The 12,777-nt window shown below is 40.7% G+C and overlaps 2 protein-coding genes across 2 annotated transcripts; one reads left to right on the top strand and one right to left on the bottom strand.

The window, feature by feature from the left end:
- LOC109949969 (protein NRT1/ PTR FAMILY 5.5-like) lies at positions 4,863-7,251 on the bottom strand. Its single transcript, XM_020567153.1, has 3 exons — positions 7,161-7,251; positions 6,802-7,022; positions 4,863-6,552 (listed from the first exon to the last, which is right to left on the bottom strand). The coding sequence occupies exons 1-3, from the start codon at positions 7,186-7,188 to the stop codon at positions 5,170-5,172; spliced, it is 1,632 nt and encodes a 543-aa protein (XP_020422742.1). The 5' UTR covers positions 7,189-7,251; the 3' UTR covers positions 4,863-5,169.
- Positions 10,019-12,472, top strand: LOC18774099 (protein NRT1/ PTR FAMILY 5.14). Its single transcript, XM_007206948.2, has 2 exons — positions 10,019-10,403; positions 11,895-12,472. The coding sequence occupies exons 1-2, from the start codon at positions 10,019-10,021 to the stop codon at positions 12,470-12,472; spliced, it is 963 nt and encodes a 320-aa protein (XP_007207010.2).

Genomic DNA, 12,777 nt, shown 5'->3' with positions numbered 1-12,777 from the left:
ATCTGTACTGAAGACAATTTTATCCCGATGACTAGGCTGTGCTTGGAAAAATAGAATTTTACGGGGTAATTTTTCATTGTATTACTTCCTTGAAATATATACACACATAATCCTTACTCTACAAGGAAACACTAATCAATAAAGGACACAACAATAAATCCTTCCTAATAAAGGACTCCTAATATTCACAATATATTTACATACTTATTTAAATAACTCACGTTTACACTCCCCCTCAAGTTGGTGCATATATATCACACATGCCCAACTTGTCAAGTGAGTTACCAAACTTTCGACTACATACTGCATGAGTAAGAACATCTGCAAGTTGTCCCTCTGACTCCACAAACGGTATTGATACAATCTTCTTCTCAAGCTTCTCTTTGATAAAATGACGATCAACCTCTACATGCTTCGTTCTATCGTGCTGTACCGGGTTATCAGCTATGTCTCTTGCTGACTTGTTATCACAAAACAACCGCATGGTATCCTTTGGTTTAAACCCAAGTCCCCAAAGAAGTTTTCGGAGCCAAAGGATTTCACAGATTCCTTGAGCCATACCTCTATATTCGGCCTCAGCTGAAGACCATGACACCACCTTCTGTTTTTTACTTCGCCATGTCACCAAATTCCCTCCAACGAAGGTAAAATATCCAGAAGTAGACCGTCTATCAGTTACATCACCTGCCCAATCTGCATCAGTAAACCCTTCAATCCTCAAATGCCCATTTTTTCTATACAAGACTCCTTTTCCAGGTGCCGACTTCAAGTATGCCAAGATACGCAGAACATCAGCCATATGATCCACACTCGGTGAATGCATGAACTGACTCACAACACTCACAGCATATGCAATATCAGGACGAGTATGAGCCAAATAAATCAGTCTCCCTACAAGTCTCTGATATCTACCCTTATCAACTAGTTTCTGCTCCGGATCCAAACACAAATGATGCTTCTCAACAATAGGCGTCTCTACCGGCTTACATCCCAACATACCAGTTTCTTTTAATAAATCTAGTACATACTTACGTTGAGACAAGAAGATACCTTTTGACGAGCGAGCAACTTCAACTCCCAAGAAATACTTCAAATCCCCTAAGTCCTTCATCTCAAATTCGACCGCGAGATTTCCTTGCAACTTGGACATCTCATCAACATCGTTTCCTGTTATAATCATGTCATCTACATAGATAATCAAAGCTGTTACTTTATTCTGTCTACGCTTCACAAACAAAGTGTGATCAGAATGACTCTGACAATATCCATTCTTTCTCATGACTTGAGTAAATCTACCAAACCATGCACGGGGCGATTGCTTAAGTCCATAGAGTGACTTACACAATCGACATACTCCGGTGTTCCCACCATTGCTATATCCAGGAGGAAAATCCATATACACTTCTTCCTCCAAATTCCCATGGAGAAATGCATTCTTCACATCAAACTGTTTTAATGGCCAATCCATGTTTGCAGCTAAAGAGATAAGAACACGTACCGTATTCATCTTGGGAACCGGGGAGAAAGTCTCCTGGTAATCTACCCCATATGTTTGGGTATTAGCCACCAACCTTGCTTTTTATCTGTCTACTGTTCCATCAACTTTATATTTAACTGTAAACACCCACCGACATCCCACTGTCTTCTTCCCTATGGGTAGCTTCATCACCTCCCAAGTATTATTTTTCTGCAATGCCAACATTTCCTCATCCATTGCTTTTGCCCACTTTGGATCTTTTAGAGCTTCCTCCACTCGAGTTGGTACATGGATAGACTCCATATTACTTACCATAGTCTGACGCTCTGGTGCAAGCTTATTGCATGATACATAGTTGGCTATCGGATACTTCACCTTTCCTTTAGGAGAAAACCTATCAGGAGGCACACCTCGATTTTGTCTTGGCGGCAATTTATAAGTACCTACACTTGGATTAGTTACACAATCATTTACGATACTTACCTCAGGCATATTCAGAGAAGATGTATTGGGCGGCACTTCGGAACTAGAGAGAGAAGGTGTACTAGGCTCCTCAATAAGGGGTATACTGGGCTCCGCACAAGGTTGTTCAACAGCAAGGTTCTTCTCGATAGTAGCTTGCCGTGACTCTCCTAGTAGGGGCTTAGTACCAGGTTCTACACGCTGTTCAATAGTCACATCTCCCCCTAGATCCAACCAACTCAGATTACCATCAGTGTTCTCCCCCTGGTGATCTGAAGTGGAAGGTACAAAAGTGTAGAAATATTCTGTTTCAGAGAAAGTCACATCCATGGTTACATACATATGTCGGGTCTCAGGATGGTAACACTTATACCCTTTTTGGTGAGACGAGAAACCCACAAAGACACACCGTAGTGCACACGGATCCAATTTACTACGATGTATTTTCTGAATATGAACATAAGCCACACAACCAAACACTCGAGGAGTGAGAGTATTACTGGACACCACTGGAGTATGTTGAGTGAGGACCTGAATAGGTGTTTGAAATCCAACCACCCGAGAGGGCATACGATTAATGACATACACGGCATAAGTAACAGCTTCAGGCCAAAAACGTGGAGGAACCGAGGCCCCAAGGAGTAAGGCACGAGCTGTCTCCAAAATGTGACGATTTTTACGCTCTGCAACCCCATTTTGCTGTGGGGTATGCGGACATGTGGTTTCATGGAGAATCCCTTGACCATGGAGAAACTCCGACAACTCAAAATTAATGTATTCTCCTCCATTATCAGAACGTAGAACTTTAATAACGGAAGAATATTGCGTTTGAACCATCTGAGCAAATGACCGAAATATGGCACCAACATCACTTTTATTTTTCAACACATAAAGCCATGTCATACGAGTGCAATCATCAACAAATGTAACAAACCACCGAAGTCCAGAAGAAGTAACAACTGGAGAAGGCCCCCAAACATCGGAATGCACAAGATCAAATGGAAAATGTCTTTTATTCATACTAGGAGGAAACGAAGCACGATGGATTTTAGCAAGAATACATACTTCACACTGTAAGTCTGATTCATTTATTCCACTAAATAAATGAGGCAACATACGCCTTAAATAGCTAAAGGATGCATGGCCTAATCGACGATGCAATAACCATACTTCTTGTAAATTACTACCACGGAGCACTCGGACTGCATGAGCTCTGCCAGGAACGACATCATCCACGTAGTACAACCCCTCTCTCTTAGTGCCACGCCCAATTATCTCCTTGGTCTGAATATCCTGAAGTAGACAAAAGGACGGATACATTAGAACAACACAATCTAATTGTTCAGTAATCTGTGGTATGGAAAGTAAATGATGTGATAAAGATGGAACAAGCAAACATCGGTGTAAAGGGAGAGAGGCTGTGAGATACACGGTACCAGCACCAACAACAGGTGCACGGGTACCATTAGTAGTTGCAATATATTCCCTGTGAGATGTTGTCATATATTGGAACACATTCTTATCGTATGTCATATGATTTGTTGCACCAGAGTCCAGAATCCAACCTGCATGATGCTCAGTGTCGGAGGCCAAAAAAACATGCCCTACAGTACCTATAGTGGAGGATGAATCACCATGGGTAGAACGAGTCAACAAAGTTTGACTCGGGTTATTGGAGATAGTCTCATCCTCCTTAGCTTTTGGTGGGGCAGTAGCCAGGGATGCACGGCCTCCATTATTTCCCCCACTCCTACGCTCCTTTGCACGTAGCTTCTTCTTCAATTCTGGGAACCAATCAGGTACCCCATGCTTGGCAAAACACGTATCCTCAGTATGACGGGTTTGTCCACAGAAAGTACACTTCAAATCATCTTTATTTTCTCGGGTAAATGGAGGAGAATTTAAAGACTGACTAGAAGGATTACTAGGACGAAAGGCAGCGGCGGGCCGAGAGACCATGGCCATGGATGGCAGCCCTCCTTGGTTGTTACTCCCACTCATCATGGTGGCATGTCTTTGTGCTTCACGCCGAACAACAGAAAACACTTCCTCAACAGATGGTAAGGGTTGAGTACGTAGAATATCACTACGTACTTTATCAAAGATATCATCCAAACCCGCCAAAAAAGCATACACACGATCAATTTGAATCTCATCTCGAAGGGTCTTGAGATCCACTGCACACGCCATCTTGATTGGTCTCCTTTGATCTAACTCCTGCCAAACGGACTTGAGATCAGCGTAATACACACCAACCGGTCGGCCCTCTTGACGGAGTCTGAAGGATTTAACCTTTAATTCATAAATTTGAGAAATATCCGAACCATCATAATAGGTCCGAGCCACCTCTTCCCAAACTTCTTTAGCAGTACGTAGGTGAATAAAAAAGCCCATGATAGCAGGTTCCATGGAATTGATCAACCACCCTTTTACGATTGCATTCCCTGTCTCCCATGTCTCATACCCAGCACTATTCTCAGCAGGTTCCTTGGTACTCCCTGTCACAAAGCCTTTCCTACCGCGTCCAGCGATGTGCATCTCCAAAACTTTGGACCAAAGAGGATAATTTGATCCATTCAACTTCACTGTGTTTGGTACAGTAGACGCATCATTCTGAATAACAACAGGATTCAACACTGGAGTATTGGTTGGTGTACGAGAGCTACCCTCCAATTTCAAAACAGCACTATCTTCCAAAGAGGCCATCCTATCTTACGGTGCACAGCTCTTGATGTAGCAATCCACACGGTTCTGGAGGTAGTAATCCACACAGCACAGCCAAATCACACACGGCAATATCACACACACCCACACAGCCTGACGTTCTGCAAGGGAATATTGCAGAAAAGAAAGAGTCGGCCGTCAACAGCAGCGGAAAAATATTCTAGGGTTACGGCAACCTAAGCTCTGATACCAAATAGAATTTTACGGGGTAATTTTTCATTGTATTACTTCCTTGAAATATATACACACATAATCCTTACTCTACAAGGAAACACTAATCAATAAAGGACACAACAATAAATCCTTCCTAATAAAGGACTCCTAATATTCACAATATATTTACATACTTATTTAAATAACTCACGTTTACAGGAAATGTTATCATCTGTAGTCCAGAGTTGGTGTGTTTAGACTATAGTTTTAGCCATTCAATTATCACGCTGTGTCACATCCACAATACCACTAAAACATAACAAATACGTATAAATACAATATACTTAATCTTATCAGTCCCTAAAGACTACACATCTCACCAAAAGATCCAGCACAAGATTAATTGCAGTCAATGCAGCCAAGGTCCAATAGTAATTGTCCAAACGACTCCTGTTTAGCGTGAACTGGAACCAACTGGACCCTCCCACCCTTGCACTTGTCTCACCCACTGCATAAACTGACAACACACCACATATAATTCCCACTCCACTAACCGCTTGAGCAAATATTTTCATGTACATATTCTTGGACTCTTTTGTTGCCTCGTCTTCCTCCGGGGTTTTAATTTCCAGCTTATCGGTGAAGAAACAAACAATGCTCTTCTCTGAAAGCTCTTCAGCTAATCCGAGAAGAAGAAACTGTGGAACCAACCAAAACATGGTCATGGAAATTTTTTTCGTGTCCTCGTCGTCGTCCTCGATCAAACCCTCACTCCTCACCACACCTAATCTTCGGGTCTCCACTTTTGCAGCTGTGATACAACACAGAGTTGCAATTATCTTTGACACAGCAATTCCAAATCTGGGATCCGCAGCACACCATTTTATTTGGTTCGCCAAATACGCTTTCAGATACCCTTGGAAACAAATTGGAAGGACAATAATAGGAACCAATAAGCGCCCAACATGGGGATTCATGTCGGTTGCTTGTTCAATGAAGTAAGTATTTCCGATAGAAACTACAATACCTGTCAGGATACAGGTCATGCATGTAGGCATCAGGCGTAGGATGCTTTTGGCATCTTGTTTCCTAAACATTTTGGTAAGACTGATCGGTTTTTGTCCAGCTCCACGTCCACGTGGGAATGAACGTAAACCACACAAGAAGATAATTGTTGATACCACTGTGCATATGGCTCCTATGCCAAACTTAATCGACCAAGGATTTATATAACCAATCGCCAGAAGTGCAGCTCCAGGGAAGAAGATCATTGATATCACACCAAAGAACCACTCGCTTTTAAAAAATTTGGCCCAACTAGTGCCATTTGATTCTGGAGTAATCTGCTTGTCAACTTCTTTTGGTGGCAACTTCTTAGATGCTGGTGGCTGCAACTGCTCAGCTGCTGGTGCTGGAGGCGGTAACTTCTCAGGTTCTGGTGGTGGCGGCAACTGCTCAGATTCTGGTGGTGGCGGCAACTGCTCAGATTCTGGTGGTGGCGGCAACTGCTCAGATTCTGGTGGCGGCAACTGTTCAGGATTTGTTTGGGGCAACAACTCATCGATGAATGTCAGCGCAGAGCCCAAGTAAGCAGACACACCCACAGCTATTAGAGGTAATGACGTGTAAAACAGAACCTTTTGTACTTGGCCAATGCACTCGGCCTTATATGAGCTGCAAGTGCCTGTTGCCCCAGCAAGGACTGGAGGTGTTGACATCGCCAAAAGAACCAAGCCCTGCATTCCAAAATCATCATGCACGCTGAATGCCTCGAATCAATTATATTCTACATACATGACAGCTTGTAGCTCAAGTGGTTAACATTTACACCAGCATACGAGGTCTTAGGTTCGATTCCCCTCCTCCAATATAGCTTGTATAAAAAAAATAAACATTTTATTCTGCATATTCTTATCTTATTCATTTGTAAATTTCGGATCCTTCAAAGTTTGTGGTTTTAAATGAAAACTAAATTTGAAACTTACAGCAGTGTAGGCAAATCTGGAGAGCAAGATCATCCAATAGCTACCCATGTAACCAGTCATGTAGACTATACATATCATGCCCACTGGCATTATGCCCACCACACCCGAATACAAATTGACAATTGCAGCAGCGTGTGTGATACTGAGCTCCCATGCACCGGTTAAGTATGAAGCCATTATCGACATGATCAATGTGGTGAGTAGATTCGGCCAAACCACAACTACAATTGAAGAACACAAGGAAAATAAAATTTAAAATCCAAGTATTATGAGATGAAATATATTATTAGATATATAAAAAAATTGGGTTAATATGTAGTTTATAAAACGTAGTGACTCAAAGGAGTAGATCTGCTTACAACCGGCCTTCAGCTTAGACGGTGCCATTTCTGAGGGAGGTTGAAGTGGAAGAGGACAGAGAAAACAAACACTTACTTCAATTTCTGGCTTTCTCGTTCATTGGAACTTTGTAGTGATGAAAAACTCCATTATATAGAAATTCATTGACTGGAAGTCAACTTTTTTATTGTTGGTCAATGTCAACTTCTCCTTTCTTTAGAAAAAAAAGAAGAAGAAAAATAATATTGACATATTAAAAAATTCTAAATCAGCAAAGCTTCCATGTACACTGAGGTCGACATCTTTTTTTGAAAGAAAAAGACAACCAACTTGAAGCATCTCAGTCTTTTAAAACTATTTCTTCTGATGCAAGCACCACCAACTTGAAGCATCTCAGTCTTTTTAAACTATTTCTTCTGATGCAAGCACCACCAACTTGAAGAGACGTATAATCGCCAACACCAACTTAGAATATTAACCCAAACTTTTATGCGAATCTAATATCACTACCAAACATTCATGTAAATCTGATGGTAAAAAGTACAGAATACAATCATCTTAATGATTTTGGAATGTAGGGGTTAGGTCTTTTGACAATGTCAACAACACCAGTCCTAGCTGGGGGGGTAACAGCCACTTGCAGAGCCTATGATCCCCCCAGTGCGTTGCCCAAGTACAAAAGATCCTCTTTTACCCTGCGGTAGCTCTAGTAGCTCTGGGAATGTCCGGTCACTTTACCTCGTCTGCGACATTCTATACCGAGCAGGTGATGTCAGCAATATCAGATGTGTTTGACGAGGACATGGACTTCTCTCAGTTTTGCAAGATGTGCTTTGCGGTGTTTGGCTTACCTATAGTTACAATTGTAGTAGTTGTTTATATAAAGCTTTGGTCGATTAGGTTTGGGGTCCAAGCCATATTTACCTTATTGGCAGTATACACTTAATTTCTTGACTACATTTGAAAGTTTCAACATAGTTTGAATCACCAATCTTTTACTACATTCACAGAATTTGAAACCGCAGGAATCATAAAGGATATGGGAGATTGCAAAATTGTAAGAAAACATTTGGAGATTTGATGACTTTCAAAGACTTGGGACTTTAAAATGGAAAAGAGAGTCAATATAGAAGAAGTCAAGAGAAATGAGAATATTGTGTTATTGTTCAGATAGATCATTATTACAAATTTTCTTGATGCATATATAGGATATGCACGCTACGTTGCATCAAGAAAATAGACTTTGTATACTCTAATGTGAGAATACCATCAAAGTTGGGAAAGAAAGTTAGGAGAAAACGTGAGGCTAGTAGCATTGTCCTAATTCAATATATAAATTAAGACTGAGGATTTGAGATGCTATTATTTTAAATTAGTTACTAGACTTGAGAAAGACCAAGCAAAGCATGTATCTTTTGCCAACCTTAGTTCAAAGAGAGGCTTTGCTCATATTGAATGTTAGATGAGACTATCCGGAAATGAATCTCTCACTTTCAGCTTCTTTTTAGTTTTATTCAACTGCTGTTGTGTAGGAGGTTTTTTTTTAGTAGTCTAAATTAGAGGGGAGGAGAATTTCTCATATGCACAAATGATGCCATGAGAGTTCGAACTTGAGACCTCTTGTCTGCAAATTAAGGCACTTTTCCACTGGGCTAGACCGCTTTGGCAGGAGACACGTCTCTTTTAAATATGGGATAGTAGTGTCATAGCTGCTAGTTTAAAGATTTTGCGTTGTTTATATTTCAATATGCTCTAATTTACTAATCTGTTAGTCTTTGTAATTAAACCCAGAAACCAAGGGCCGGCATACCTTCAACCAAAATGAATTCATTAATTAAGACCCAGATGTTTTAAGTAATTTAATTACTTGACTTGGCTACACCAACTAGGCAAACTTCTGCATAGAATAAGAATATGGTCTTTTTTATGTTAAAATGTGGATAGACCATTGTTCACATGCGGAGGTTTCACTCTCATATGCCCAAAGACGACTTCTTCATTTATTTATTTATTTTTCTTAATTATGATAATTTACTATATAAATTCAAGTTTGGGAAAGGGAGATCAGATAGAGTGATCAAGAAAATCTTAGTTTCCAAATTAAGTTCTACACTTACCTTAATCATTTGGTTTGTTAATTTCCAAATTAAGTACTACAAACACTTAAAAATGTCGACATCTTCATCATCACCACAAACCTCGGTGTCACCCGTGCTGAAGCAAGCTGGTAAGCAGACTTAAACTTCTCTGTCTTAATTATTTTTAATCATAATTAATTTGCTAATTATGCTCTTCAATTGTGTAGCTGTGGTATGGCCTAGTTTCCTCACCACTTATCTCATGACCATAATTGCTACATACTTAACTGGCGTGTGGGAAATTAGCATCACAGACGCTGCTGCAGTCGTCAATATCTATTGAGGGGTGGTGGGCATATTGCCATTGGCCTTGAAGCTAATTGTGGATGCTTTCATTGATAGCTATTGGATGATCTTCATCTCCAAGGTTGCCTTCATCACTGTAAGTTTCTCCCTTTCACAAACTGTTATATCTTATGTAATTTTGTAAATAAATTGTCGCATTTTGTACTTTTAATTCAGAACCATATACACGAGGGTTTAATATATTTTTGGATCGTGTGATTTGGCTCGACTCGTGTAGTTTAATTTAGTTTGTAATTACGGTTAAAAGGTCAACTTATTTTTTTGGACGAAGTGTTGACATGAAATGGACTTAAATTTTAGATGTCTCTAATGCAATGGAATTAAAATTTTATCCTAAATGTTTGGTTGAGTATGTCTTTGATCATAATTATTTTACTAATTAGGTCTGTTGACACTGTCCAAAATTTGTATATATGCGATAATCATTTTGGAACATGCAGGGTTTAGGCCTTTTGACATTGTCTACAATAGAGAAGATACTCTTTTACATATCACTACCTCTAATAGCTGTGGGAGTCTCTGCTTACATTGCCGCCACACTGACCCCCATTGGCGACCAATCGAAGCCGCTGTCATCATCATCAGAATCTGAGCCGTTGTTGGTGCCGGCGGCATCAGAATCGGATAATGCCAGCACCGGCACTGCCAACTCCCATTGGACAGCGGCCATGTTTGAGAATGTCGTATTGGTGGTACTAGCGGTCTTCCTCCCGGTATCTGCACTTATAGCAGTTGGTTATGTAAGCCCTTGGTGGATCAAGTTTCTGATTCCCACCGCTGTTACCGCTGTGGCAACAATTATTTTCTTGACAGATTCAAGTTCTTCATACCAAAGAGAACAAGGGGACCTTTACTTTCACCTCAATTTTTACCACGATACATATCAAAACCGTCCACTTCTCCATTCCCATGTGCATCACCTTCATCCTCTTAGGCGTCGTGTCTTCAATCGGAAACACTTTCTTCATCGAGCAAGCAGTCGACATGAACCACTATGTTGGGAGCTTGTGGGTTCCAATCCTTATCCTTCCAGGGATCCAAGGGTCCGTGAGGAAAAACTGGGGGGGTGGCAGGATGTTGGAAATTAGGAATGTTATTAAATTGTTATTTAGTTTCCTTTTATTAGTTGATTGTAATTGATTTGGAGTAGTCTCCAAGTAACCTAGTTTTCCTAGTTAAGCTTGTAATATCTCTATAAATACTTAGCCTTTTGGCTCTATCAATAACAACTGAGAATTATTCTTCTTAACAAAATCTCTAATTTCACATGGTATCAGAGCACTGATTCTAGGGCGTCTCTTGAAACTTTTTTACAAACCTTATTTTCTTCACAATCCGATGTTTCACAACCCTAGTTGCTAATCTTTGAAATCTTTTGCCAAATTGAGAGTCGTTGGCGCTTTTCATCCCTCACCCATGATGGGTATTCATCTTCTACAGTTGTCTTGTTCACCCTCTCCTCAATGATCAATATTTTATTCCCGCTCACCGAGCCGTTATTTTCCTCCACGAGCCTCGTCAATGCTCGTCGAGCCTTTCATTTGACTGTTCTGCCGGTCTCTGTCTTCTTCAGCAACTCTCTTGAGTTGCCTTTTCGCTTCTCAGTTTGAGCACATTATCTTTGTCTTTGTCTCTGTTCATGATTTGCTGGGTTTCCTCCCTTACTATTCTCCTTTTTTGAAGTTTTTTCTTCATGAGACAGCCGTATGCTACCACATTCCCCTCTTGCATTTGTTTCTGCCATGAGACTGGCATGTTTGAGTCTCTTTACTATTATTTCAATTTCTCTTCTTTCAAATCTTGACCATTTATCAGTGTCAAATTTGATGGGGAGATAGATGCAACTTTATTTGGGTGCTGCTTCCTTCAACTCACGACTCTCATACATCGTCGGATTTGAGAGGAGCAACAACCCCCTTTACAACAGCACACCGCTGCTCCATTTGCCTCCAAATTTTCCATCATTACAACAGTGACACAGCTACGACTCAGCTGCCCCCTCTACAGTAGTGACACCACTGCCTCTTTATCAGCAACCTTTGGGAGTAACACCTTTCACAATCTCTTGTGCAAGTTGGACGTTCTTGATATCCACCCTCCAACTTGAGGGGGAGTGTTGGAAATTAGGAATGTTATTAAATTGTTATTTAGTTTCCTTTTATTAGTTGATTGTAATTGATTTGGAGTAGTCTCCAAGTAACCTAGTTTTCCTAGTTAAGCTTGTAATATCTCTATAAATACTTAGCCTTTTGGCTCTATCAATAACAACTGAGAATTATTCTTCTTAACAAAATCTCTAATTTCACACAGGAGAATGCTGTGCTAAAGTTCCCAAGTTTGGGATCGCAATGTCAATGGTGTTTGCAACTCTCTGTTACATCACGGCTGCGAAAGTGGAGACCCGAAAACTAGGCGTGGTTGAGACAGAGGGTTTTAGCGACGATGCCACGTCGATAATTCCCATGACCATGTTCTGGTTGCTTCCTCAATATATTCTACTTGGGTTGTCGGAAGCGTTTTTCGAGAAGTGCATTGCGGTTTTTTTCAGCGACGAGCTGCTGCCTGGAGCCAATGAGGGTGATGAGGCAGCAAAAGGGGCGAAGAAGAAATACATCGAAAGCTTTGCTCAGGCTGTTAATGGGGTGGGGATTATATTGGGTGTGTTGATAGTTTATATAGTGGGTGAGATTCAACCCACTTGGTTCCAATCCACGGTGAACAAGAGCCGTTTGGATAATTACTTCTGGACCTTGGCTGCATTGTTTGCAGCTACTCTTGTATTGTTTGGTTTGTTCAGCTGTTGTCTGTCTGTTTATGAGTTTAATCGTCGGTCGACAGAGGATGTGGAAGGCAATGTCACTCCAGCAACAACAACAACAACGACATAGTTAAAAAATAAGAAAGAATATCGATGTTGTATTGAGTTTCAATAATTGCTGCTGGCTGTATTTGACTTGAGGATACATAGATTTGCATATGAATTGTGATTTTCTTAGTTCAGTGTTTTAAAGTACTTCAAAATGCAACTGCAAATCCGAGGGGCTATCAGCAAAATAAAATTTCTCACACACCTGTAATTTTCCTCCACTTCTCTGAGATTCAGCCTCCAGCAGATGAACCAGTTTGTCTTTCTCTTTGCGTATCCAGGGTCGCATGCTGTCACACCATTGCCTCGGAGTTCCATGAAGGACAT

Source organism: Prunus persica, chromosome G6, assembly GCF_000346465.2.
Source record: "Prunus persica cultivar Lovell chromosome G6, Prunus_persica_NCBIv2, whole genome shotgun sequence".
Classification (NCBI taxonomy): domain Eukaryota; kingdom Viridiplantae; phylum Streptophyta; class Magnoliopsida; order Rosales; family Rosaceae; genus Prunus; species Prunus persica.
This window is presented reverse-complemented; position numbering and strand designations above follow the sequence as displayed.

What these genes read in the sequence shown, in the direction of transcription:
- LOC109949969 (XM_020567153.1), bottom strand. Translation starts at nt 7,188, where the DNA reads ATGGCACCGTCTAAGCTGAAGGCCGGTT. An exon ending in GTCTAAGCTGAAGGCCGGTT is followed by an intron (nt 7,023 to 7,160) that starts GTAAGCAGATCT and finishes CTTCAATTGTAG; the next exon opens with TTGTGGTTTGGCCGAATCTA. An exon ending in CCAGATTTGCCTACACTGCT is followed by an intron (nt 6,553 to 6,801) that starts GTAAGTTTCAAA and finishes TTTGGAATGCAG; the next exon opens with GGCTTGGTTCTTTTGGCGAT.
- LOC18774099 (XM_007206948.2), top strand. Translation starts at nt 10,019, where the DNA reads ATGCAGGGTTTAGGCCTTTTGACATTGTCTACAATAGAGAAGATACTC. An exon ending in TATTTTCTTGACAGATTCAA is followed by an intron (nt 10,404 to 11,894) that starts GTTCTTCATACC and finishes AATTTCACACAG; the next exon opens with GAGAATGCTGTGCTAAAGTT.